The 27,504-nt window shown below is 40.8% G+C and overlaps 2 protein-coding genes across 6 annotated transcripts in view; one reads left to right on the top strand and one right to left on the bottom strand.

Annotated features, from left to right (window-relative positions):
- Nucleotides 1–14,317, top strand: part of EVI5L (ecotropic viral integration site 5 like) — a 66,128-nt gene extending 51,811 nt beyond the window's left edge. For all 3 annotated transcript variants that reach the window (XM_039335352.1, XM_039335351.1, XM_039335353.1), the window contains 8 exons: nt 516–656; nt 1,649–1,777; nt 2,446–2,586; nt 4,530–4,688; nt 5,119–5,265; nt 5,646–5,741; nt 6,192–6,287; nt 7,406–14,317. In XM_039335352.1, the coding sequence (XP_039191286.1) occupies nt 516–656; nt 1,649–1,777; nt 2,446–2,586; nt 4,530–4,688; nt 5,119–5,265; nt 5,646–5,741; nt 6,192–6,287; nt 7,406–7,717 (1,221 nt within the window). In that variant the 3' untranslated portion in view covers nt 7,718–14,317. The remainder of the gene's footprint in view (nt 1–515; nt 657–1,648; nt 1,778–2,445; nt 2,587–4,529; nt 4,689–5,118; nt 5,266–5,645; nt 5,742–6,191; nt 6,288–7,405) is intronic.
- A 1,449-nt stretch (nt 14,318–15,766) lies between these two features.
- The window catches only part of LOC120304579 (transforming growth factor beta receptor type 3-like), a 32,872-nt gene continuing 21,134 nt past the window's right edge, over nt 15,767–27,504 (bottom strand). For 2 of the 3 annotated variants that reach the window (XM_039335348.1, XM_039335349.1), the window contains exons 11-17: nt 26,821–27,138; nt 26,244–26,373; nt 25,852–25,920; nt 23,091–23,201; nt 17,835–17,879; nt 17,177–17,279; nt 15,767–16,251 (exon numbers count right to left, since the gene is read on the bottom strand). In XM_039335348.1, the coding sequence (XP_039191282.1) occupies nt 17,197–17,279; nt 17,835–17,879; nt 23,091–23,201; nt 25,852–25,920; nt 26,244–26,373; nt 26,821–27,138 (756 nt within the window). In that variant the 3' untranslated portion in view covers nt 15,767–16,251; nt 17,177–17,196. The remainder of the gene's footprint in view (nt 16,252–17,176; nt 17,280–17,834; nt 17,880–23,090; nt 23,202–25,851; nt 25,921–26,243; nt 26,374–26,820; nt 27,139–27,504) is intronic. The other variant, XM_039335350.1, reaches the window with a different exon arrangement.

The following is a 27,504-nucleotide window of genomic DNA, read 5'->3' as shown; positions in this document are numbered from 1 at the left end:
TTGAAAAATTAGTCTCCCTTTTTTAAGGCATTGTTTTGCATTAACAGCAAAGGCTTAGGATACTTTCAAATGAGTAGTATTGATAAGTTTGAGCTTGGGCCGCTTTCAGATTGGTCAGAACAACTTTGGAACAATTTTTCTTCAAGCCCAAGTAGGGTGTTTTGAACTCAGATATTTTGAATTTGAAACCCTTTGAGCACACATAAGCAATAATCACTCTTATCTGCTTTACAATATGGTTCTGATTTTGTACATAATTCATTACTCGTTCTGAGAAGTCTTGAGTCAAGCCTCAAATAAAACTATTTAAAGATGTATGAGCAGTGGAAATTGTCTACTTGCATTATATAGGGCAACACTTCAGAATGCTGAGCGTTAGTAAAGGATGGTTGCTAATTGTATTCATCTTACTGTCATGAAATAAATGCTTCCTTTGTTTTGCTGTTCCTAAAGAAATCCCACATGAATGTCATTTTCTTGAAAGAAGAAATAGCTTGAAGTCTTCTCTTCTTTAGGGCCAAGTTACCCGTGCACAGGAGGCTGAGGAGAATTACATTATCAAGCGGGAGCTGGCAGTGGTGAAACAACAATGCTGTTCTGCCACAGAGAATTTGCAGAAGGCACGAAGCACGATTCAGCAACTTCAGGATCAACAGGTAAATAAGAGTGATAAGGGGATGTTCGTTGAAGAGGGGTACATAGAGATGAAATTACATGCAAGTGTTCAGTTGGTTAAATCACAGGGTTTTAAAATTCATATCACTTGTTTTGGGGGGGGGGGCTGGAACTGGCAAGTCTAGAGATTACCATTCCCATGGCAATTTGTTAGAATAGGCTGTACAAAGCTATGTATTTTACTGGGTTGATTTTTGTAGTTGATTTTTTCTTGAGACCAGTCATGCCAGTGCAAGGCCTTCTTTTGCTCTTTTCCCAGTATTAGATTTAGGGAAGATTATATCTACTCCGATTCTTGCTTGAATATCTACCCTACTTTAGCCTTTTCACCAAACTGGTGCATCTGAATGTGTCGAATTACAAAATAAACTCATAACCCCAACTTTTATGTCCATTAGAGATCTTGGCTGCTAATGTGACTTATTGTATGAAACATCTGGAGAGCTCCAGAAAGTCCCATCTAGAAAAAGAATTACACCTGGCTATTCCTAATGATTATAACCCATGATTGAAGGCCAAATTTAAGAGTTCTATGCATAGTCTCCTGAAGTGAAAAAAGGAACAACTGAACTGTAATCCATTAGGAGGCCATGGCTTTTATAGAGCAGAGTAATGTTTATCCTCTTTTTTCTATGGACTACAATTTAGTTTGCAATCAATGTCATCCTCTGTGTACTGTTTTTTTCTTTCAAAAAGATAGAGCAACTAAAAAAGGGCAGGGAGATATTTTGTTTAGAAGAATGGCTTTCAGGAAAAGCCTTAAACATCTCTTTCCATTGCTCCTCTTATTGACATCCCTTTAAAATAACCCATTCAGCAAATTTATAAGTTGCCTATCTTCCAACTTATGCGTTTCTGGCTTCTAGTTGTAGAAATTAGAGTGAATTGATTACAATAAAAATTGTAGGAATAGAGACAGCAGTCAGTCATTCATGGTTTCCATTGATTTACTAACATTTCTTTTACTCTATAGGGAAATCCCCGCTACTCTGAGGAATTTGTGAGCCACTTGGAAACAGAACTGGAGCAATCCCGCTTGAGGGAATCTGAGACTCTGAGCGCTCTTAAAGAGATGCAGGATAAAGTCCTGGACATGGAAAAGGTATCTTTTCTTTCAAAGCCTGATATAGAAGCACACAAGTGTTAGAAAGTAACCAAAGCAGGATCCCAGATAGCAATGTTTGAATTAGCTGAAGTCTAAGAATAGATGCTTTGATAGAGACTTCTCTGCATCATGAATTTTGATGAAGATTGCAACAAAAGATTAAATTTATACATTCCCACAAGTGAAAATTCCAGGACTGCTTTTTTTTCTTCCTCACTGTTGTATTAGGAGTATCCCCTTTTATGCTTTGTGGTAACATCTTTACCTGTAACAAATAACCCTTTTTGAAGTCATGTATAATTACACTATTTAGGAGAATGTGGAAAGATCAACAGTCTTCTTGTTTTAATAAATTATTGGCTATAGTCATCTCAAGATTTTGCATTGGGAAGGCAAACAAGGACTACCTCTGAGTGCAGAACTGACATCACAGGTCCTTTGGTAGAATGCCTAGCACCATCTTCAACCATTCTATGCTACTGGACAGTTCTTGGACCCAAAGCAGCTGGCGCTGTTGGGAGGAAATATGAGGGAAGGAGGGGCAGACTTGCTTGAGGTGCAAAGAGCTGCATAGGGAGAACTAACAGGCCAAAGGCTCTTCAGTCTGTGCTGTGGCATACTGAAAGCGGTATATGGTGCTCATACTTAAGCCATCTCCTTTCCAGAGAAACAGCTTGCTTCCAGATGAAAACAATGTGGCCCGTCTACAGGAGGAACTGAAGGCTATGAAGTTGCGGGAGTCTGAGGCAATGAAATCCTTCAGAGAACTGCAACACCAAGTGAAGGAGCTCAATGACAATTGGCAGGTATGCTACATTTAAAGGATGCCATACCTGACAGCATCTCACTTGTTAGGCCTTGTTGCCTTGGTTCATAGTTTTAACGTAAATCTTTGTATAGAAGGCTACAAGGACTGATCCTGTAAGTTCTTTGGATCTTTCAGCAGTATCAAATGGGTTAATAAGAAGCACCTTTGGGGTTGCAAAGGTTTGGACTACCACTAGTTGGCAATTAAGAAATACAAGAAATTCTTGCATTTCCTTGCTGCCATCCACTGGCCAACAGGATTTTGTAGCCTAGATTTGGGAGATCCAGGAGCTTAATAAAATCTAGTTTGATGCATAAATCACTTTAAATAACAAGATCCTAGATGTTTGCTAAAGGAGCAATACGTTTATGGTTACTTGTGAGAGAACCTAGTTGTAGTTCAAAGTATAGCACATAATGTTTATGTAGACCGTTCCCAATTTCTTCATATAGGATTGAAAAGATCTCTCTGAGATCTTGGAGGCAAACAGCTTGTCAGTGTACATAGTGGTAACTAACTGGATCAACAGACATTAAGCATGTGTTGAGGAAACTGGTGTTCTGGTTTTTTTAAAGAGTGACTACAAGTAGTCCTTGGATTATGACAGTAATTGGGTTTGGAATTTCCATCACTAAGCAAAGCAGTTGTAAAGCACAATCACATGTGACAGTATGATTTAACAGCAGAAATCCCAGCAATCTCCATTGCCATCCTTAACCCAACCTCATGAGGCGAGGTCCCATCCTAATCCAAGCCATTCCTAACTTGGTCCCTGCCAGCCCTGAGCCTCAGTAAGGTAAGGGACTGCCTCCTTGAATTCCTCCCACTTGTCTATCTCTCTCTCTCTCCCCCCCCCCCCCCGTTCCCCCAATCTCTGCCTTTTGGCTGCTTTGCACAGTAGCACTCCTTAGCAGCAGTGGTGGCACTGGGAGTAAAGTGGAAGCCCAGGGCTTCCAGCAATCTCAGTCAGCCACCACCACTCTGGGAGTCTACTTCAGTCACATTTCTGCTTTCACTGCTGCTGAGAACTGCCACCTCATGCCTTGTGCTGTGGTCAGTCACCCTAGCTAGACCGTGTTCTGTTGACCATGCAAACCCCAGCTGACCTTTGCCATCTTCCTCCTCCCGCTGCTGTTGAGGACACCCCCCCCCCAGCCTGGCCCTATTGGAGACAACTGCTGGCCGTACCAGGCCTTCTTCCCAAGGCTGCTCCAAATCATACGCTTGCCTTCTCAGCAAGGTTGTCGTGATGCTTCTGAGACCTTCCAAAAGCTCACGAGATGGCCACTCCTGCCCCTCTCCAAACTGTACATGGCATTCTCACAATGCTTCTCGTGATGCTTCTGAGACCTTCTGAAGCCTCACAAGGAAGCAGCATGCACAGTTCGGAGAAGGGCTTGGGCAGGCAACAGCTGCTTCACACTGAGACTGCGAAAGGCCCTGGGCCTCTACTTTACCACTGGTGCCAGCACCAAGGAGTGCCCCTGTACTGGGTGGGCAAAAGGGGATATAATGGAAGAGATAGTTGGGAGAGAGGAATTAGTGCCCCTGGGCGAGCTACGAAGTGCCTGAATTTTGAACACGTATCTTCAGGGGCACTGCGACAACTGCAGCTTTAGGACCCAGGCATAAGTACCATTTATTCAGCACTGCCATAACTTCAAATGGTCACTAAACAAATTGTTGTTAAGCAAGGACTATCTGTACAAAGTTAGGGCAATCTGCTTTAAACGTATTTTAATAGTGCTCTGTATATGCCATAAGCAACATGCAGCTCATAAAAAGCAGAAAGACCAGATAATATGAAAAGTTGTCATAAGCTACCATTCAAAATAAGCATAGAACTGCTTGCTGTTGTGTTCATACTCAGCCTTGGTACCCCTGGATCAAAGATGCCTGTGCCTAGAGTTGCAGATAATTGTTTGGTTCCCCTTTCTTTAGGCCCATCTTAGCCGGACTGGAGGACGGTGGAAGGACTCTCCACGAAAGAACACGATGAACGACCTCCAAGATGAACTGATGACTCTCCGTCTGCGTGAGACACAGGCTCAGGGCGAGGTCCGGGAGTTGCGTCAAAGAGTGGTAGAGCTTGAAACTCAGGTGAGGGTGTGACAATTGTCATAGTTCTCCTCTCCATTAAGAGTATTTCTAAATCTGGACAGTTGAGATCTTTCCATCTGTAATGTCTCTTTTCCTAACTGATCTATAGCAATCCTTCCGATTTTTTTTTTAATGTGCAAACAGTTTTATATTGAATGTGAAAGTGCAAACTTTCACATTTCAAGCAAAGGAATATGCTTGAGTGTATATGAGTGTGTAACAAATTCAGTGATGTTGTTATTTATTTTTCCATCAACAATAACCCTGTGAGATGGGTTGGGTTGAGAGAGAGTGACTGGCCCAGTCAGCTTTTCTGACTAGGGTGGAACTAGAACTCACAGTTTCCTAGTTTCTAGACCAGCACCTTAACTATTACACTAAACTGGCTCTATAAGTGTCAACCAATTGCCCCCTAATTCTTCTTTTCTAGGATCAGATTCACAGCAACCTCCTCAATCGGATGGAACAGGAGTGCTCTGGGCTGCATGAAAAGGTCCAGTACCTCACGGCCCAAAACAAAGGGTTGCAGACACAGTTGAGTGAGACCAAGCGCAAGCATGCTGAATCAGAGTGCAAGGTGAGTTTGCCCATTCAGCGGCACAAGGCATGTGACTTGCCCGCAGAAAATAAGTCAGGCTTGCTCAATTGCTTCCCAAAGGTAAGGAGCTTCAAACAGTTTTCTGAATTGTAAAACTCAACTTGTTTTTAGCTTTGGGAGGTCGGAATTACCCAGCACTAGGGCACCACAGTGTAGCAAATCTTCTCACTGTCAAAATGACTGAAATCCTGACTTTCGGGTAATTTAGCGACTCAGCATGGGTTTAATGGCATCTGTAGCTGCCATGAGGAATTCTAGGAGCTCAGACTTTTTTTTTTCTTTCTGTTCTGCATATCATGCAGATTTCCTTGCTTGCAGTCTAATGGGTTTCTGCCATTGGTTTGTATTATCTGTTACAGAGCAAAGAAGAAGTTATGGCTGTTCGCCTGAGAGAAGCTGATAGCATGGCTGCTGTTGCAGAGATGAGGCAGAGGATTGCTGAACTGGAAATCCAGGTTAGGGGAAAATAACCAGCAGGTGTCCTTTTCAGCCACAAGTGAAACAAGCGCCTACAGCGAGTTACAGCTGGAAAAAAAAAAAAGCAAATGCTCTTGCATTAAGCTAGTGAAGGATCTCCCGAACCAACTTTTCTGTGTAACTGTTAAAGGGTCTGACAATACATGTTTAGACTACAGAAAAGACTGAGAGGTATCAGATACCTGAAGAGTGGTTCTTTTCCTTTGCTAGAGTTCTTTGAACTCGTTGGCTAAAAAGTAATTTGCCAGTGGATCCTGCACTGGGAGGCAGGAAAAACAGCGGACTAGATGGTCTCTAAAATCCCTTCCAGAATGGTTTAGTTATTTATGCAGGTCGTGAAATAATATATGGGCTGGGCTAAGGTCTGAAGCAGTTGTGCCCTCTCCTCCAAGCAGTTGTCATTTTTATTCCTCTCTTTTCACCTGCAGAGAGAAGAAGGAATGATCCAAGGTCAACTCAACAATTCTGATGCCTCCCAATACATCCGTGAACTCAAGGAGCAGATTGATGAACTCAAGGCAGAGGTAAGCCCAACCTACTGGGAGAAAGCAGACAAAACCACGGAGGGCTTTCTGATGGGCTGTGTGATCATCCTTTATACAGTGGTTCTCAACCTGTGGGTTGGGACCCCATTTGGGGTCAAATGACCATTTCACGGGGGTCACCAAACGACGCAGTCCGCCATTTTTTCCCCCTTTTCCTTAGCTGTGCTACTCCCTTTTATTCTATTGGCTTTTGTAAGCCAATAGAATAGACTCTCTTGAATAGAGTCTAATTCTATTGGCTTTCAAAAGCCAATAGGAATTGTCCAGGCTGTCTCTGCCCTGCTGAGACCGCCAAAAGTCCCATTCTGCAAACGGTGCTGCACCAGTTGAGTAGTCCTCAACTTATGACCGGTTGGGGGTCGCGGCATTAAAAAGGTTGAGAACTACTGCTTTAGTAAGTCACAGCTATTGTTTCTACACAAAATACAGACGCTGTGAGTAATGCAACTGTGAATTCTCTTGGTCAGCTCCTAATACATATATATATTAATCAATAGTCAGTATCAGTTTGAATTACATTAGTACAGTAGCAGCCAGACTACTGTACTAATGTACTAACTTTGACCGTTTTTATTGAAAAAGAAACCCCGCGTAAACAAACCCCTTCTTTCACTTGTGATTGAAAATGTAATGTTAGAAGACACAAAGTTCAAAGGCCCCATGTCACGTGATTTAAAAATCTGTTCTGACTTATGAATCTATCAGCAGGGGGTTGGACTAGATGACCTCCAAGGTCCCTTCCAACTTTACTACTCTTATTATTATTATCTCTTATAGGTTTGTAAAATAACCTAGAGAGAAACAAATGTTCTCTTAAGAGTAGGTTGCTACTCTGACCCTTCTATTCTTGCAATGCCTTGCTCGTCCAAGAAAAAGAAGGATATCTGTATATAACCTCACACTTCTAGTAAGGCTTAAGTCTTAAGCCAGGACATAGCTTCTGTTACATCCTAACAGGGTTAGGGTTTATCCACTGTAGATTATTTTTTTCTAAATCCAAGTTACACTAAGTTATACCAGAGCTTAAGTGGGTTTCATAGTCCTGAATGCCAAACCATCATGGCTGCCCCAGTGTCTTCTCTTTTCCTCTCCTGCAGATTCGGCTAATGAAAGGACAGAAGCCTTTTGAGGACTCTATGGGTTTTGACGGTATACATATTGTGAGTCATCTGGCAGTGGATGATGACTCGCTCCATTCTTCAGATGAGGAATTGTTGACCAGCCCTATGGTAGTGGGTGCCTTGCAGGATGTTTTGTATCCACTGTCTCCTCACAACACACACTTTCTGCATGGGACTGAAAGCTCTGGTAAGGAGAGTGATGGCACCACAGATAGCGATCCAGATGACCCTGCCTCTGCCGCTGAGGCCAATGGCGAGATCATCTTTGCAGAGGCCCTGGGCAAATGAGGAGTGATGCTGCCATCCCAGCTCCATCTGGAGTCAGTTGATCCACTGGCCACGCTGTACTGAGGAATCAGGAATCAGATGTTACTGAGTCTTCGGCCCAGTGAGTACCATGGCTCAGAGGTGGCGGGGAGTGCCACGCATGAACAGTATGGATTGTTATCAGCACTGCCTTTTTTCAGCTTTGCCACTGGGAGTTAAAATCCAAATCCAGGTATTGGCCTCATCCATGTCCTGCTTTCCACACTTCTTTTCCTTCTCAACACAAAGATTTGCACAGGCGAGGACTGTGAAGGGGCAGCAGAAGCAGTCAATCCACCGATTCCCTAAAATACAGCCCAACTGTATTCCATCTCTGTCTCCTGGCTGTGCTTGGAGAAGGGAAAGGGGTTGGTCTTCCCTTTGTTTATATTTGTCTCCTAGCATGCTGCTCTGCATCCAGAGGAGAAAATGGAGTGCCTGCATACTTGTTTGTAATTTTCCACCCTGGAAAAGGACAGGAAGGAGAAATGAGCTTCTGAAGAGGTGATTTGTTCTAGTGAGGGAGATAATATTTTTTTTCCTGTTTGTTATTTATTTTTAGAGTGCAATTACTAATCCAGCTCTTTGAGAAGTTCAGTGATTTTGAGGGTTTTTATATGGAGGAGCCAAAACTGCTTCTGTATTTAATCATACAACATTTTCTATTTAATTATGTAAAGGGATATTCTTTACTAACGCCACTTTTATATCATATTTTCAAACTCTGTTTTTTGCAGCAGTCTGGCTCAGTGCCTAATTGGGTCAGACAGGAAGACAGTCCATCAGTGCATGTGCACACATGCATGTGCATGCACACATAATTTCGGGTGGGGGGGGAGTAAACTGTTCCTTGATTCATGAGATCAGTATTAATTGCTAAACTTTCAGGCAGCTGAGAATTTGACAAAGGGAACTGTGTGGGCAAGAGAGGAATACTATGGAATGTCCAGATAATTGATTCTCCCAAGATAACAAAAAAGGAAGGCCCTTGAGGGCTCAACATTGAATTACTTGTCAAGTAAAAATGAGATTTCTAATATTATGTTTGCCTCCAAACATTATTAGTTAGGGATAGCAAGGGAGAACCAGCAGGAAACCTACACTTAACCCTTGTGCGTTTATTGATAATTCCATGCAAAAGCTCCTCAATTCCTTTAAGCATTGGGAGCATTTAGTTGTATAAAATGAAGTTCTGCTCCAAGGAGCAATTCCTTGCAGAAACAAGCCTCTTCTTGGAGTGAGTGAGTGAGTGTGTGTGTGTGTGTTTATGGGGGAGGTTGTGGGAAGGCAAGGCAGAGTAGAGAAAAGAACATGATTTCTTAACAGAAGTAGCTTCTAACAGGGAAAGGATTACTGACAGCCCGCTTAAATGACAGTTGGCAAAAAAAAAAACCATAATTTATGCAAGGATTCTGATGAAGAAGGGTTTGAATAAATTGCAAAGTGATGCGTGTTTCAGTTGGAAGTACGACAGTCATTGCCATGCTATTTGTAATTCAGTTCATACTCAGTTTGCTGAAAAAAGGCTTGTTTTTCCAGAAAGGGGGAGTGGGCATCAGTAGTTGAGAAACATCAGTGGAGTATTACTTAGGAGCACTGCATGTTTTTGGAAGGTACAACTAATGCTGCCATTGGGACTTCCTCTGCATTTTTGAACTATAGAACTGAAGGTGGTGGTTTAATTTTGTCCCTTTTCCTTAACAGAGTCCATATTTAAGAATATTAAAGCTATTCTGCCACAGCATGCTTTTGGGGGATTGGTGCAGCACCCGGATATATTACTGCAATAAGATTCCAGACTTCCTCCCCCCCCCAAAAAAAAACTAGGGCAGGGCAGAAAATTCCTTTGAAAGACATGCAGTGCTGTTTCTTCCCAATTAAATTAAATTAAATTAAATTATGCGGGTTTTGAAATACTTAGCATTGCAAAGTGTCTGAATTATTATTGCAAATGATGACGTTGCAGCTGAGGATACAGATCACCTGACACTAGAAGCTGGAAAGGGTTTCAGAGAAGGTCTATGAAAGAGGCTGGGCAAGTGCCGAACGTGGAAGGTGTCAGGCTTTGACCCTGCCAAGAAGGTAGCCCATTTTGTTAAACAAGATCTCTGGGTTGTGTGCCATTGACTTAACAGATTTTGGAACTTCTCAGGGAAGGAGGCCAGGTCTTGCTATGGATGCATTTTCTTCATTCCCTGCTCAATTTTCTTTCCTTTCTCCTCTGTAGTAAATCAATCTGCCTTTTACGTTTACTTAAAATTGTGAAACTTGTAACTTTATTAATAACTGAACACGTTCTGTATCGGACACATAGGCCTCTCTTTTTGAAGTGTTCTCCATGACCCCTTCCTTGGCATGGGTTTGGAAGGGATTGATAAGGGAGAAGCTGCTTGGGGGTTTTCCAAGGGCTGTTTTAGCACCAAATTAGTGTAAACCAGCATTTGTGAAATGGGAAACACACCTGCAACTGCCTACCCCTGGCCTAGCCACTTATCATGTGGCTGGCCCTGAACTAGTGAACTGAAATAAATACACACACACACACAAGTACCAATATGTATTTATATAGTATGCCTAGGGAAAGGCACCAGTTTGGCATAATCTTGCATATTTTATATATATACATTTTATATACATCCACACACATCCACACTATACTGTTAATACTAAAAAATTTTAATTTATCCTTTCATTATCCGGTCCCACATAGAGGTAATTGGAATAACACATGATTCCGGAGGAGTTCAGTTTGCATTGTTGTTTTGATCTGCTTGCATCAGTCTGAAGCTCCGTTTCCCCCCCTGCTAGCAGTGAGCACATGTTTGCAGTGTTGGATGGCTTGTGAAACTGTTTGCCAATTGTGCATAATACTTAGCAATTGTGGATATTTGTTTTGTGTAGTGCTATCTGAATGCTTACTGCCTCCAAAATTACAAGTTAGGAAGACCTTTAACTGATTTTGTTTTTTAAAAAAAGAAGTAAATCCATTGACTTTAGTCTTTTGCAATTGCACTGGAATAAAAATGAAAGGAGATGGTTTGAACCTTATCCATATCCATGTTTTTTCAACTTGGTTCAAGATGGTTATTGTTAAATTTAGACCTGATTCATTTGGCTGATTTATCCTTTAAAGTTCATTATGGCACAACCCTGATTAAAGTAAAGACTGCTAACCTATTCTATACAAATTATTCACGGTACTGCAGCTTTTTTTCCAGTATTTAGATCACAGCTGTAGAGCCTTATAATACAGTTCATTAAATGATGCCAAAACTCTGACTTCCCACTCTCTACTGCTTCTACTGTATAGAAGCTTGAAGAAAATGATAATTTTCTTTTTCTTCCATGCTAGTAAATACTAGGAATACAGGATATATTAGAAGTGTTTTGGTCTTAATTTCTCAGAGATCCATGCAACATCAGAACATAAGAGTTGAATCCTCCTCTTGCAGATTCCCAGGAGATAATATAGTATCCTTTTGCAGCTCTGGATAATAAACATAAAACCATGTGATAAATATTATTATATCAAATAACTTGCAATGAAACCTGTAGGACAGGGATGTCAAACTGCCGCGCCCACCCCATTGCCGGCAATGCAAAAAGAGTTGTGATATGTCATGACACGTCACGTGACATGGCAAGTTTGACATCCGTGCTGTAGAAAATTAATATAAGTATTAGGAGCAAGAGATCAGCTAATTTCATCACAGCAAAGTGCAGGAAACTCACCTGTTCAAGTTGCATAATGTGTTGTTTTTGGTTGAGTTTGGTTACATACCAAATGTCATGAATAAACAACAGTATAGTGAATTTACATTAGGTCATGAAAAACATACATAGCCTCAATTTTAATGAAACAAACTTGATTTACCAAGTGACCTATGTGTCTAGTTCTTCATAAAGAATCCATTTACATCAACCGTCAGCCCACCGCATTCTTCTGCTGAATATAAATTATAATATCTCCAAGGACTTTTATATTTTCTTTTTGAAAGTACAGGCCTATTGAAAACTATCCATCCATAGCAAGTGCATTAGAAGAAAAGTGTAGCCAGCCAATCTTGGTAACCAAAAATCAAACATTTTTTATCTGTATTTTCCAGCAACCTTATTTGGGGCAGGTTGTATTTGTAGGAACTTTTCTGAACAAAGTTTTGTTTCCAAGCCAAGCTATTTGTGAGTCAGTCAATCGCTTCTCTTAAAAATGTTTATTTCCCTTAACATGAAGTATTACAAACAAAATTTAAAGGATGAAGCCAGTTCTTAATGCAGTGGTTCTTGCATGCTTTCCTCCCTTGCATTTCCTTTTGTGGCTATTCTTCAAGCCTTTATTTTTTTTCCCAGTGAAGATGCCAAACCCATTCAGTCCTTTGGTATATGGGGCAGCCATATATATGTATTTATATTTATATAAAATAAATAAAATTTCAGCAGAACCTCAGCGAGGGAGGAAGCAAAATACCATTTTGAGGTGCATTTTTGTTTCTGTCATGAGTTTCCACAGGTATCTCTTCTCTTACCATATCTTCCATGGCCAACCTTGTACATCCCTCCCCCAAGTATTTATATGAACACAAAATTATAAGGAATCTTGTGGCAGACCTCACATTCTTTTGCCAAGAAAGAGGACCTGCTTATAAAGTAATTTAACACAGCTAGTATTTTAAAGCAGACTGTTACATTGCCCCAGCAGATGCTTTCGGACAGGCGAGGCTGAAGATGGTGCTTGTGGTAGCTACCAGCACTTTCATAGGGTTTTTTTCTTATAGATTTTCTTCTACACAGAAGGAAGTCAATGTGGTGCTCTGTTAGGAACTGGGATTGGGATTATTCTGTTCTCCCCCCAGGATTGACACTAGAATTTGAATTACTCACTTGCTTGAATGAATCTCTTCTGGGTGCCAGCGCCCCATCCTGTTTAAGCAGGATGCATTGAACTTACTTAGCTATTCTAATATTTTTCCTAACTTTGGAAGATACATTGTAAATTATACTGAAGAGGTACCTTTCTTCCCCCGTCCTATCCTGGGCTGCAGCGCAACCTAAAAAACAATGTTTTAGGGAACTGGGTGGAATTAAAAATAGGGGTAAGAGAAACTGGTCTGTATTTCCAAGGTCCTAGTTTATTTAGCCTTTGATCTTAGAAATCACATCATTTTTAAGAGTAGTGGAGCCAAATTGAGGGCAGGGTACTTTCTACCATGAATGAAAAGGTACATTTCCTATCCTGGATTAAATTCTGCGAATCTACTTGGATTATTTTAGGCATGTACTGGTTAGCATCTGTGAAATTGCCAGCACACACTGTTAAAAACAGTGCTTTTGTTTTTAATGGGCAAGAACAAGACTGTGAGTGCTCTTGTTGTTCTGTAGTGTCGTAAATTAATTTTACGTAACAAGTCAAAAATCTCACTATGAATGCCTGTAAAATATTTTGTTAGTCTTTACCTCAAATTGTTAAACACTACTGTTAGAAGACATAAGGTTTTTTTTCCACTACATTTATTTTTTTATTATTTTCTTAAGAAAATATAATGAGGAAAACCATCTAATCCCTGTGGGATTTGTTTCCCCAAAAATGGTATTATTATTCTGTTGAGATACATTGTTCTCTCTGTATTTTTCCCTCTCACATGCAAACACGCCTTTGTATTGTGAAGAAAGAATTTTTAAACGGTTCCAAAATTAAGCTTGATCAGAATGACTTTGCAACAGGTTTCAATAAGGCAAGAGCCTTGGGTTATAAAAAATTGTGTTCAGGCAAAATAATGATAGAAAGGATGGAATAATAATAACAATGTGAGATAGTAGACCAGATTAAGAATTTTATTTATTCAGGATAGACAATAGATCATGTTTTGGATTGTGAATAATCTGGCACCAAATGCATTTGATTATGCAAATTGCTTAAGCAGATTTGATACCGACGTGGTGCAAAAAAAAGACAGCTTCTCTCTTTGGCTATGAAGTTATTGCCTAGAGAATCCTGGGGAACCACTATTTGAAGAACATGTTCTGCCGTGTGTATGTAAAAATATTCTTGCTATGTGTGTGGTAGTTTCTGAAACGCACAAAATTTGAGTGGGATCAGCTTGCCTGCTGCTATAAATTAAATTGGCCAGACTGCATTGAAGTTAGCAATGCAAATTAAGGATATCTTTGTTGTGTTTCTTGTTCTCATGTTTGAAAGTGGAAGAGCTAGTGAAGTCAACGACATGCTGTATTGTACTGGGGCTATCCCATGCACAGTGCTCTTCCCTGCCCACATTTTATCTTCAAATACTGACTTTTTCCTATCCTGTACAGTTAGACCACTGAACGCTAGCAAGCTGCTGAGTATCCAGAAGCAGCGTGCCCGTAACAGTGTGTGCTTGCTTTCCAGTTAGAATGTACTGTTCTCTCTTACCTTCCCCAGCTGTTCCAAAAATCATGTGTTTTGTGTAAGTACGTACCAGTGTCCTTTCTCTGCTACTCAGAATATAACTTCCATTCTTTCCAGCCCATTCCCATTTTAAAACAAATATTGTTGTACAAAGTACCTGTACTAAAAAAATAATAAACTATTTACACAGTCTTTAACTTTGTGTCTCAGGCCTTTTTGGACCACAGTATTCATCACTGGGAAAAAAGTACTTAATGTACCTAGGGGGTGTCAACATCTGCATTACAATTGTTCCAAAATTGGAAAGTTTTTTTAGCTTTTTCAAGAAAATATTGTAGATTGTAGTCACAACTGGAAGGCCTATTTTATCCTCCCCCCTACTCATAAAAGAGTCCCACGTCACATCCCAAGTTCTGTGGACCTTTATGCAGAATACATGACAACTTCTGGGAAGCTTATAGTAGGATAATTGCTGTGGCGTGAATGTTGAGAACCTGCAGCTATTACCTCCCATCAAGCAGAGATGCCATAAGTACAATTTTTCTACAATGCCATGTTATTGTTTGTGTATACATTGAAGAATGAGCACCCAGTTTATCTTTTCTCCCAAGATTTGGGCCAATAATGAAGGTTAATTAGAAGCTGTTAACAAATGCAATTTGCGCCAGTCATTCTCTTTCAGCCCAACTCACCTCACAGGGCTTGTGTTGGAAAAATAAGAGGATGAAGGTGTGTTGTATGTGTTCACTGCCTTAAGTTATATGTAAAGATAATAAAGGTGCAATATAAATGAATAAACAAACATACATAGATACAGGTATTCCTCAACTTACAACCCTTCATTTAGTGGCCAAAGTTACAATGACACTAAAAAAAAGAGACAACTGGTCCTCACACTTAGGACTGTCACAGCATCCCTGTGGTCATATGCTCAGAATTTGGGCACTTGGCAATCATGTGACCCCAGGATATTTCAACCATTGTAAATACATGCTGGTTGCCATTTGCAAGCTTTCCAGCCAACTTCCAACAAGCAAAGTCAATGGGGGAAACAAATTTGCTTAAAGAACATGCCCTTCCCTTAACATCTGCAATGATTTGCCTAAAAATAGTGGCAAAAATATAACTCACTTAACAATCACCTTGCTTAGCAATGGCAATTCTGGTGCCAACTGTGGTCATAAGACAACAACTACTTGTATTAAAGAGTTTGCAAGTAAAGCATATGTTATGGTTGATCAAATGAGTAGCGTTTCAAAATAATAGCATTATAAAGCTGAAGACTGCTGCTGCTGCTTCTGCTACTGAAAGAGTCACACTGCTTTCTTTGCTAGTCTGCTTAGTTTAATAGGAAATTATATCATTTGCATTATCACTAACAAAAAAAATTCCCTTTTTATGACAAAAGTAAATCTCAACATTTTCTAATTTTGAACTTTTTGCTGCTTGCTTCCTTGAAAACTTTTGGAGCTGGTTTGGTTTATATTTTATGATATAGTTATGTTATAATATATATTATAAATGTATAATACATAGTTATATTTTATAATATAATTTAATAAAGAAATGGTACAAGGTTCTGGGCTGTGATTGTGGGTAAGCAGTAGTTTAACATATTGTGGAAATTCAGCCTTTAGTACACTTGGTTATTGAATCAATACATTAAGATCTAAATTAGTTTATTTGTTGGATAGGGCATGTCATTTAAATGTATCAGCTACAAAGTATTACAACTATTGGACAGAAAAACACAGCCAGATGACACTCAGTAGGAATTATTAAATGTTCCCTTATCTCCCAATGTCTTTAATTGACAACTTCCCCAAGTATAACAACAGCAGCATATCTGACACAGTAGAGGAATGTAGATATTTTCGTACAGACTCAAGCAGGACAGTTCCTTTTGTTGATGGCCCAGTAAGAGACAGGAGGCGCACTCCAATGAAGAGACAGCTTTCTAGTCTTCCACCTTGTTTCATAATGAAAAACCTTCCTGCTGCTCATTTACTTATTAAAGCTAGAGGAGCATCAAGCACAAATTCAAGCACAGTAAAAAGACACTGAAGCTTCCAGTTGTAATAGAGGGAGAATGCTAGTAGGTTTATAGAAGCTTGCAAATTCATCCCAGAATCTGTAAGAGATATAAAAAAAACATGGATAGAAAAATGGTTTCTGTTCTTCTAAGCATTGTAATGGTTCTCATGTTCTTCTCTGCAGTTTTTTGCAATTCCTTTAGCCCAGTAACACAAAAGCAACAATTTCAACTAAATCTGGGATAAATTTTATAACTGTTATACAGCTTCTTACCATCTCTTTCCATAAATGATGAGGTGGCTGGTTTGCAGGTTAACATACTAAACAACCTTACTTCCCGCTGTTTCTTTAGCCATAATCTATCACAGACCGTGGTAGGACTGCATTTTGCAACAGATAGAAGCAGTGTTTGTAGTACAAGTTCCTCTATATTAACTAGCTGTGTTCACTATTTTTGAGACCTACGTACAATAAAGCAGCCACAAAAACAACATACAATATGTCTTAGCAGTTGCAGTTCTATTCCGATTAAAGGGATTGTACCCAGTGCATGGTTAGTCTTGCACAGGGCTGCCATTTTAGTTCAGAGGCATGGCAAATTGAATCTAAGATGCTAAACTAGCCATACACTAGATTGTCATAGCACTCGCTCAAATTTTTTATCAAGTTTCAGGCAATGAAAAGTAGATGGCTGCAGCTGCTACAGGACCAGTCACTTGTGAGTTACTTCATTGTCAATCGAACACTTGCTCAAGAGTTCTTCATTCTCAACCAAATCCATGGAATACGTAATATTTCATTGAAAATTAAAGACAGTTCCACATACCGTATTTTCTGGTATATAAGACTACTTTCTAAGCATGCAAATCGGCTCCAAAGTTGGGGGTCGTCTTATACGCCAAGTCGTCTAATACGCCGGAAAATACGGTATGTATCATCTGACAAAAGAGTTGGCCCTCATTGCTTTTGTCACCACTGTATCCCAGTCATATTTTCCCACAAACATTCACAAATTCAGCTACCTGTGTCTCAGGAGAGGCTTCTAGGGCAGGAAACTATCTGCAGGGCTGGTTACATTCAAAGCTGAGGAAATATCCAAAGTGGAAACAGCTGTTTCTTCAGGAGCTGGTAGGTGAAATGCAATAAAATATAAATATGTCATTCTTTTTCTTTCTCCAGCAACCACCCCTGCTTGCTTGCTTTCAATATAGAATTATTGCTTCTTCCACAAATGGGCAAACTGCCTTCTACTATTTGTTCTAGGTTTATTTATGAGCATCTGTGTGTAATTCCGGCTTCTTACTGTTACATATGAGGTCAAACAAAACTAGCTGAAATGTACAACAGTCCTGATTTGGCTCAGAAGCAGTGAACAGGAGCTTTTGCACAAAGTAATTCACTGAAACATTTGAGAAAACTGCATTTTAGGGTGTTTAAGCCAAACTAGGGATTCCCATGGAAGAGTGAAGAAGACCCAACTTTTGTGTGAGGGCAGAGGAGCCTAGGGATCTGTGCATCCTTACTGAATTGCAACTCCCATAATACTTTGGGGAAAACACTCTAGGAAAATATAAAGCCAATAAAATTGACTACATTGCTTTCTTCACATGCAGAGCTGAATTATTTTTCGAAGCTAGGAATCAAGTACCCAAAAATAGCTACCAAGGCTGACTACCTTACCTTTCTCATTTGCAAGTTGGGCCCTCTTTCTGGCAGCCATCTTACCTAAGAATTCAAGGATAGATAGAAGTAACATAAGAAACTTTTAATTTTTAGAACTAATTTTATTCCCAAAGCAAAAAAAAAAAAAAAAGCATGGTAAAGGATATACGGTATCTGCTAAACAATTTGAAAAAAGAAAAAGGCCATGGATTTCAGTATCCCATGGATTTAACTCCACTTTCTGACCTCTTATGTTGTGTCATTTAAGTTGCCTTTTTTCATGGTGAAAACTGGATTTGTAAAATACGCTTATGCACAGAAAGCATTGTTCCTATTGTCTGCTTATAAGTAACATTATACTGTAATCCATTTCTTGTAAGAGAAAAAGTGTAATGTAGCAGAACCAGAAGGCTGAGTAATTTTAACTATAGATCTTCAGCTAAATGCCACGTTCCCTTTCTCTGATCTTTCCATTAATAAAACTGCAATTATTTGTTGTCCATTTTAACACCTTAATTCATGACTCTTATCATACTTAAGCCTAAGTACATAATTTGGTTTCTTTCCAGTTTTCCCCCACTTTCTGTGTTGAGTTTCAGGCCTTGTTAAAACATCACGTACAATAATTGTACAGCCTCTATAAGAAAGACAAAGTGATGGGAAATTTAAGAGGATTAAATCTTTCTGGAAGGGTTGTGGGGGGAGTTCAGTTCCATGATAATAGAAGTCCAGTTAAAATTATCAGATTTATATATTCCAGAAGTTGTGAGTGCTCCAACACTGGAAGTTTTTATGAGAAAACTGGACAACCATGTATCTGAGATGGTATAGGGCAGTGATAGCGAACCTATGGAACGGGTGCTAGAGGTGGCACTCGGAGACCTCTCTGTGGGCACACATGCCGTTGCCCCAGCCTTGCCTCCGCCCGTGTCCCCTTCCTCATCAGCAGCCTCCCTGGAGGAGAGTCGCCCCCGAGCGTGGTCCATGTGGAGCAGCGCAGCCAAGGACATGGCAGCCAGGCAGCATAGACAAGACTCTGCCCTCACGCCCCAACATGCACAGTTGATGCTGCGGGACATGGCAAGAGGGCGTGGCCGCCATGGTGCTGCTGTGCTGCCTGGGTGATCTGCGGCGGGCTCTGGAGGCAGTGAGTGGCCCTGCGGGCAGGCAGGGTGGGGCGGAGCAGGGGCAGAGCAGGGGATGGGGCAGGGGGTGGAGCAGGGACGGGACTGGTTTTTGGGCACTCGGTCTCTAAAAGGTTCGCCATCACTGGTATAGGGATTCCTGCCTGAACGGGGCTGGGCTAGAAGACCTCTAAGGTCCCTTCCAACTCTGTCATTTTCTTCTGTTAAATATCCCACATTTACTTTATACAATTCAAAACAGCATACATTATTCTCCCACCTTCTTTTTTCCCTACCACAATCCTGTGAGGTGGATTGGGCTGAGAGAGTGACTGGCCCAAAGTCACCCTGCTGGCTTTCACGCCTCAGGAAGGACTAGTACTCACAGCCTTCTGGTTTCTAGACCAACACCTTCACCACTACACCAAGCTGCTTATTGCTATATTGTTATGTATAGTCCCCACATAGATCAATACAGCATAGTTATCAAGCATTGTTAAGGAGACTTTTTTTGGGGGGAAAGCTTCTTTTTGAAAATGGATATTTAGTGAAATAAGGATTACCAAAATGGACACAAATTTATTGGGGGGAGGGGTTATGAGTAGAAAGAAAAGAAGGAGCAGAATCATGCAAGAAAATAACAGTTTCTGAATATGATTTTTTGAAAGCTTATTGTTAATAACACCAAGCCTTAACATTAAATATTACTTGAATGCATTAAAAGAAAGACGTTGAAGTACCAGATCGGAGCATCAGCTGACCGAGGTTAATATACTAATAGAAAATTGCAAGGCAGATGATAGTTCTGCGAAGACTTTGAACAGCAATTTAAGGTTATATTTTTCAGGAAGGCAAATAGTTCTCACAGGAGATAACAATGAGCCTTGACGGCAGAGTGGTTAGAATGCAGTATTATTGCAGGCTAACTATGCCGACAGTCAGGAGTTCGATCTTGACAGGCTCAAAATCTTCCATCCTTCCAAGGTCAGTAAAATGAGGAGCCAGATTGTTGGTGGCAATAGGCTGACATTGTAAACTGCGCGGAGAGTGCTTTAAAGTGCTATGGGGTAATATATAAGTCTAGGTGCTATTGCTATACCATTGTAGAGCAGTGGTTCTCAACCTTTTTATATGGCGATCCCGGTCATAAGGACACGCTGCGTATGTGCGGTGGCGCCCGCATGCGCGGTGCCACCCCCTGAGGGGAAAAAATGGCGGATTGCGTTGTTTGGCGACCCCGTAAAATGGCCGTTCGACCCCAAATGGGGTCGCGACCCAAAGGTTGAGAACCGCTGTTGTAGAAGTTATTGACAAATTGAAAAACAATTCCCCAATTCAGATGCTATCCATCTGGAACTTCTTATGGAATAGTAAATGTATGAAATTGAAACTCCACTCACAAAATCACAGAATTTGGTCCTTTTGGAAGTCTCTGTATTGAGATTTTCTGGAGGAAATTCAGGGGGGCCCATAAAATTACAATCTGAACTTTTAATTTTCAACTTGCATACTTGGCCCTAATACGTTTGCAATAGATATGATTAAAAATAAACTTGTATTTATTTAATAAATGTACAGTACAGAGGCTGCATGGTACCATCCCAGAAGCAGACTCTGTTTTGGAATCAGCCACAATTCATTGCAGCCACTCCCAAAATGACACTCGCCTCCGGGGATGGCACTAGGCAGCCTCTGGGTAGGAAGCCACATGGTGGATCAACTCATGAAGGAGATTTACAGAGAAGAGTAGTGAACTAAGCGGGGAGAGTGTGGGACCCAGCAGGATGGGAGCATTGCCTGCAGAGACCCAGCAGGGCAGGAAATGGAAATGGGGTGCCTCAGGGTGGGGGAGGCCCACAGCAAGCCAGGTGTGAGGTAGAAAGGTGCTACAATGTGAATCTGGGCCTGCTTTAGGCCTCCTCCACCCAAGACATCCCATGCTCCGTTCAACAACTTTCACAATCGTCTAATGACCACAATAGGGAAAGTAGAAATTGTGGTTGCTAAGTGAGGCGATCACAGTGCTTTACTTAACAACCAGTACAACCTATGACCGTAATGAGCAGGCTCCATTTACAGTCATAAGTTGAGGACTACTTGCATATAGCTACCCATATCACAAACATACGACTTTGGCAGCATAAACCACCACAACAGTTAAAAACTCCCTAGCAACCTAAAATCAGTTACAACTGAAATAAATAGATAAAACCTTAGAAAGCGAGAGAATAAACCACACTCAATCTCATACAGACACTTCAGGCTCTTCCTGGGATCCCCAAGGCTGGTAAAAAAAAGGGGTGGAATTTAAGGGACTTCTGGAAGGCTAATAGAGATGGGGCCAATCTCACTTCAGGGGGGTGATGTTCCAGGAGATGGGGGCCACAGCAGAAAAGGCCCACTGCCTGGGTCCTGACAGATGAAGCTCCTTTGGAGATGGAACTCACAGCATAACCCTCCTGCCTTACAGTGCTCCAGTTGAAGCTTCCAGAATACTCTTCAATGGTACCCCCATGTAGAACCCATTTCAGTAATCCAAATGGGAGGTGACAAAGACATGAGCGACTGCAAACAGGGCCTTCCAATCCAGGAACAGGTGCAATTGGCACATCACCCAAAGCTTTACAAAGGGCCTTCTGGCCATTAGTGCTACCTGCTATTTGAGGAAGAACCATGAGTCCAATAGGACCCCTAACCTAGGCACAGGCTCTATATGGGATAGTGCAACTTTCTCTAGAAAAAAAGATAGAAGGTCTCCAGAACTTGGAGGTCCTAGAACCCCAAAACATTTGGTCTTATAAGATTTGAGTCAAAGCCTGGTTTTCCCCATCCAGATCCCAGAGCACCAAGACAGGACCCCCATGGCATCACTCGGACAGTCGATGCATCACGCATGGCATCACTCAGCCCAGTTATATATAGCTGGATATCATCAGCATACTAATTATGCGTCAACCTAATCAGCGGATCACTTTTGTGACCTTCTGACAAGCAAAGTCATTGGGGAAGCTAGATTCACTTAACAACCATGTTACTAACTTACCTGCAGTGATTCACTTAACAACTGTGGCAAGAAAAGCTCAATTGCCTCACTTAACAACATACATTTTGGGCTCAATTGTGGTCATACGTCCAGGACTACTGTAACATCTAAGCTACCTCTGTAAACTGCCAATTGACTGCTTGTCAGTTATAATTTAATTTTTATCCTGAATGTCTTGGAGTGGTTTTAGGTTGCTGTGCATGTGAATAGTTACTTATGAAGCAGGTGCATCCTTTAATGACATTGCTGTAATTGTTGATATTATTTTATTGTTTAGTATTTATAAGCATTTAAGCTGTCTGGTCTCTGGTTATAATGAAGTATCTATTTCTACATTACAGTAAAACTGTTATTAGATTCCTACTTACAGCTATATAAATAGTTTTACAATATTTTAAAAGTTTTATATTTAACAATATTTAATTTAGTCAATTCTTTGTGATCCAACATTAAAGCTTCCTGAGGAATTTATATAGATTGATACTGAGGATTACACCAGGAGACAAATGTTGCAGCTTCATAATCAGGGTTGTAAGATTATTGCAATTCCAGGACACCTTTCCTAGTCTGTCATGTCAGTTCTAAACTCATATGCAGTAGCCACAAAAAAATACGAAATCTATATTGGGATTCATTTATATTTTTCTACAAAACTAGAATGCAATTACATTTAGACTACTGCCTAAAGTTCTGATAAATGCATCACACAGACAAAAAAATAATTATCAAGAGCTGGAGCTATTTCTACAGGGGAAATATTTATCTTCTGGCTTTTTAACGCTAGTGATAGTAAGGAAATAATAGAGTTGTATAAAATTATGGGGAGAATCTAGACAACGGGTCTCCTGTATTTATAATACTATTCAGCTCATAAAAATTATTGTCTGGAAGTTCCCATCAGAGGTGTACGGATGCAACAGTGCTCACTTAAACTTAATGGGCCTTCATTGTCCTCTGGTTGACCATTCTGGGAAACACCAGGTTGAACTGATAGGCCCTTCATTTGGTCTATTGGGATGAGATATTTTTTGTCACAGACTTTGGCAACAGCCAGAAGGAACATGGAATAATGTTAGCAATAGCATTGAAAACTGTCCTTCTACATACGCGTCTGAGAATGCATGAACCAGAGGCCACCAGTGAGGGAGATGCCAATGATGAATGCTGAAAAGGCTAGGCCAGTGACAGCTGGGAGCTCCAGAACTGGGGGAGTAGTAGCTGCAGAAAAGTTGGAAATACATGGAATTGAGAAGTCTTGTTCTGTTTGCCCAATAAAACCTATTGCAAAATATGAAGCAAGTCCCCAAAATTAAAGATTGCAAAAAACAACAACCCTAAAATCAAGGTTCCATTCAATTTAGTTCATTTCTTGAAACAAAGAGGAAGATTGTTCTGACTCTTGCAAAAGAATCTTCTCATTTCAAACTCGGTGGATCAAAGTTGGACAGATTTCAGAGTTGTGGGATCTATGTTATTTGGGGAATAACGCATATACTTTGAATTAAAGAATTACAAGCCAGCTAATAATTTCCAGCATGATAATTGAGGGTATACAAAATCCATTTGTGTATGTTCTGGAGAACTTTGGAATGCCTGGCTTTTCCTCTGCACGCTCTTCCAAGAGACATTTTGGAATGGCAACAAATCAGGCTATGCCTGCAATTCAACCAGCCAAACAGCTGCTTTTATTAACAGACTATTTACAAATTAAATAGGGGTCTTAAGTTGTTTGGTACTGCCAGAGGTGTTGTTTATAGTGAAATTATATTTCAAAATTCTCTTTATTTTACTGTTGCTCCTGTTATTTTTGCAATTCTGTTTTTTTTTTTTTCCTTAAATATTATGAGCACTAGTGACAGAGTGGTTTGAATACAATATTGCAGGCTAACTCTACCCATAGCCAACAGCTCGATTTTGACTGGCTCATGGTTGACTCAGCCTTCCATCCTTCCAGAGTTGGTAAAATGACGGCCCAGATTGTTGGGGGCCTTATGCTGACTCAAAACAGCTCAGAGAGTGCTATGAAGCAGTATAAGTCTATTGCTATTGTATTTCATTCACTGCTTATCTCTAAATCCTTCCTTTCATTTTTTTTCCCTCATTAATAAAGCTTATTTTGTTTATATTTATTTCCTTCCACCTTGTGTGAAGAGTTCTTTTAACTTTCAGATAGCTAGACAGGTTTTAAACAACTCCCTTCTTCCTCCCTGTCCCGGTAACTCCTTCTTGTAACATTAAAGAGGTGACCTTATAGATAACATTATAGAGATAAAGAGTTGCCATCTGCTTTATCTTCAGTTATTCTCTACTCTCTTCTTCTCTCTGGGATCTTAAGATCATAATTCACCCTCCCTCCCACTGCCTTCTCCCCTGGAATCCCAACCATCAAATGTCTCTTCGGAAGTCTTTGAAGTGTCCTTTGAACTCCACTGTTTTCTGTCACCTAGATGTATAATAACTTCTCCTGTAGTGGACAGTACTTCCATGTTCTTGTCAGTCTTTGTATTTCACCTCTCCCCCAAACAATAGCTAAATTTCTAATAAATTTATTTTAGACTCCACATCTCTGCTTATGTGTGTGATTCATGCAACTCGGGTCAACATGACAAGAACAAATTTGATAACCTTGGACATTCTGTCACAGGAGATACCCAGAGTGTGATCAGGAGGCGATTCAGTACAGTCTGCTCCTGAATCAGTAAGTTTTGCACATCCCTAATGAGAAGTAACTGAAACCATAATGTATAGTTAAACAAATGGAAGCCTTCTTCTTCTTCTTCTTTCGCTACTATGGAAATAGAGTCAAATGTACACCTTGAAGAAAAACATTGTAGAAGGAGTCATTGATCTGGCCATATTTGAGCCTTTCTATGATACTGATATGCCGCTACTTCTCCCTCTCCCCCTTGTTTTTTCTTGCTATATCCACAAGACATTTGCCTTCATTTTATGCCCAACCCATTTCTGGCTTAAAGTCATCCTTAGATGTTCTGATATTAAAGTTTTGCCCTGTGAACAGCAAACACCCCATGACAATCATGGGTAGAGTCTCCTATTTGGTTGACCATCTTACTGATAGATCTATCAGGAGAACCACGGGGGGGGGGGCAGTAGGATAAGACTGGTGTCTTTTTAAAATTAATCCTTAATCCTCAGCTCAGAGACCTGAATCTGCCTGAATTGTGCATGCTCAACAGTGAGGGAGAGCTGTAAGATGAAATGTGTGAAAGAGATTCTCTTTCTCTGCTGCTTCACAGCACAACCCCTAACCATGGATGGTACAGCACTAAACCCAAGTTCAATAGCAGAACAAACAACAGCTATAAGTCTGTTACAAGTCTAACACATGGAGTTGTGTTAGAATTAGCTTAGTTAACTGACTTTCTACATCGGTCTGTAGTTTGCGTGATCTAGGCCTGAGGACTGGCTAGGAGACCCAACAGATAAAACAGCCCCTCATCCCAATCAGCTGATCCCCACTCTGGGAGAGGCAGCAGATGAAAGAGAAGCAAGCTCTGGCACATAGATAAAGCTGCAGTACAGCCCTTTCTCAAAATAATTGCCAGTTGTGGTCGTACTGTGATTGGCAAATGCTTTTCCTGTCAGCTGGTGGCACTGAGAAAAAGGTGGCTGTGTGGGAAATACATTGTCCTCTGGCTGCACAAGCCATGAGTAGGTGCAATAGGGACCAGCAATGGGACCAGCAAGGCTTATCTGCTGGTTCATAGATGGGAGTAGAGCTCTTTAAGCAAACTGCAGGAAGAGCCCTAGGGTCTCTTTTAGAAGAGAAGATGGAATTCAGATTCAGAACTATTCTCCATGTCCCAGGAAACATGCTTAAAGAAGTAAGACATCAGCACATACTCACTCGGAATTTGTGCCTTCTGCAACTTCCTTGCATCCTTCATTTTTCCTTGCTGCTTAGCCGGGGAATTAGCTATGGCAAAGAACGTAAGGGTCAAGGAAGGAGAGGTTAATAAAACATAATCAGGAAATGGCTTCCACAACTGCACATTTTTGAGTTATTTCAGCCCACCTAATCACTTGCTATATGAGAATTTAGGCAACTAATAGGTAATCAGTAAAAGAGGCTGCCTATAACTTGGTGTGAGGAGTTGCACAAAAAAGTGTCATATAATCCCTGAATTTTTATTCATATCTTGAAAAGGGGTTGTGAGGACTGTCTTCCCCAAATGCAGGCACTGAAATCTCTTTGGAGCTAGGGATGCCATTCTCAAGAGCCAACGTCCAAGTGCCTACCTGGCTTCAGACCAGGAGAAGCAGATCTGAGTGGAGTTTCCATGGTTACCATGATGGGCTTTGTGAAGGTACGCTGGAAGTCCCCACTGGCTGGCTCTTCTCTCCTGCAGGCTTTGTTCTCAAACTGGCACTGAAACAAAAATCTGTCTCAAAGAGGATCTCTTTGCAAGGGGAAAGAAAACGTCTGAACCAAATACAGCTATCTTTTTCAATAAGATCATTAATCTAATTTCCCAGCTAAGTTACATTAAGCAATTCTGTGCAGAAACTCATTTCAGATAAATTGAGAAGCTTCCCTGTTGCCTTCTCCCCAGGTTCCCGGTTGTTCTTAAGCACTACTTTTCTACACTTTCGACAAAATGTATGCCATAGATCAGTGATCGAGCACCTGATTTGCATACAAAAACTCCCAAGAAAGGTGGAAGAAACATGGGTGTCTGATATCCTGTCTATCCGAAGGTCACCCTGAAGCCTGGTGAGTAGGCTGACCTAACATAAGACATCTTCTTATGTCAGGACAGCTTCAGAGACAGAAAGTGAGTGTTTGCTCATTTCCCTGCTCTAAAAGGCTAGAGACCTTGGGGATTGAACCGCTAGTTTTTCTGGAGTCATGCTGTTCCCTGCTGCAGAGAGTCAGGCGGCAATGTAAGAAATGAATGGAGTCATTGGAGCGAGGCTGGAGCACAAAACTTAGTCGTTGCCGTTGGCGGTATCTTGGGGGCAATGCCTGGTCCTGAATGGCCCATTCAGATGCTGACAGGGTAACATGGGAATCAGCTGCACAGCTGTGCTGGATAAGCAGGTATGAAGATACCACTGAAGAATCTGAAGAGGCAGAGATGAAGCATTGCTGGATGGTGAAGCCAAGACAGAAGTGATATGTGATCAAAGATGCCTGGAAGACAAAAAAAAAACAAAAACACCCCGCCATAGTTAGCAAACCCAAATGCTTGAAAGAATGATCAGAGAAAACATCATGGGGGTCTACCTGCGAGGGCTGGAGCTCAAATATAGGCAATCATATCTGGATTTTTCTCAATGGTTATCATAAACAAGGCTGTAACTGTTTTCCTAAAATAAAACTCTATCAAAAATGCTATCTGGCCAACTACAGATTATACTATTTCCTTGTAACAATTGGGCAATTGGAACAACCATCTTTGGCAAAATAAAGGCCCATTTATTGAAGGCTTCCCAACTGAGAAGTCTAACCTGAAAAATGGATTCAGTTCCCTTTTTCTTCCATAACTGTTGCCAAAAA

This window comes from Crotalus tigris, unplaced genomic scaffold, assembly GCF_016545835.1.
Source record: "Crotalus tigris isolate CLP2741 ecotype Arizona unplaced genomic scaffold, ASM1654583v1 scf7180000017639.5415321, whole genome shotgun sequence".
Lineage (NCBI taxonomy): Eukaryota > Metazoa > Chordata > Lepidosauria > Squamata > Viperidae > Crotalus > Crotalus tigris.
The sequence above is the reverse complement of the archived record's forward strand: the minus strand, read 5'-3'. Positions and strand labels throughout refer to the sequence as shown.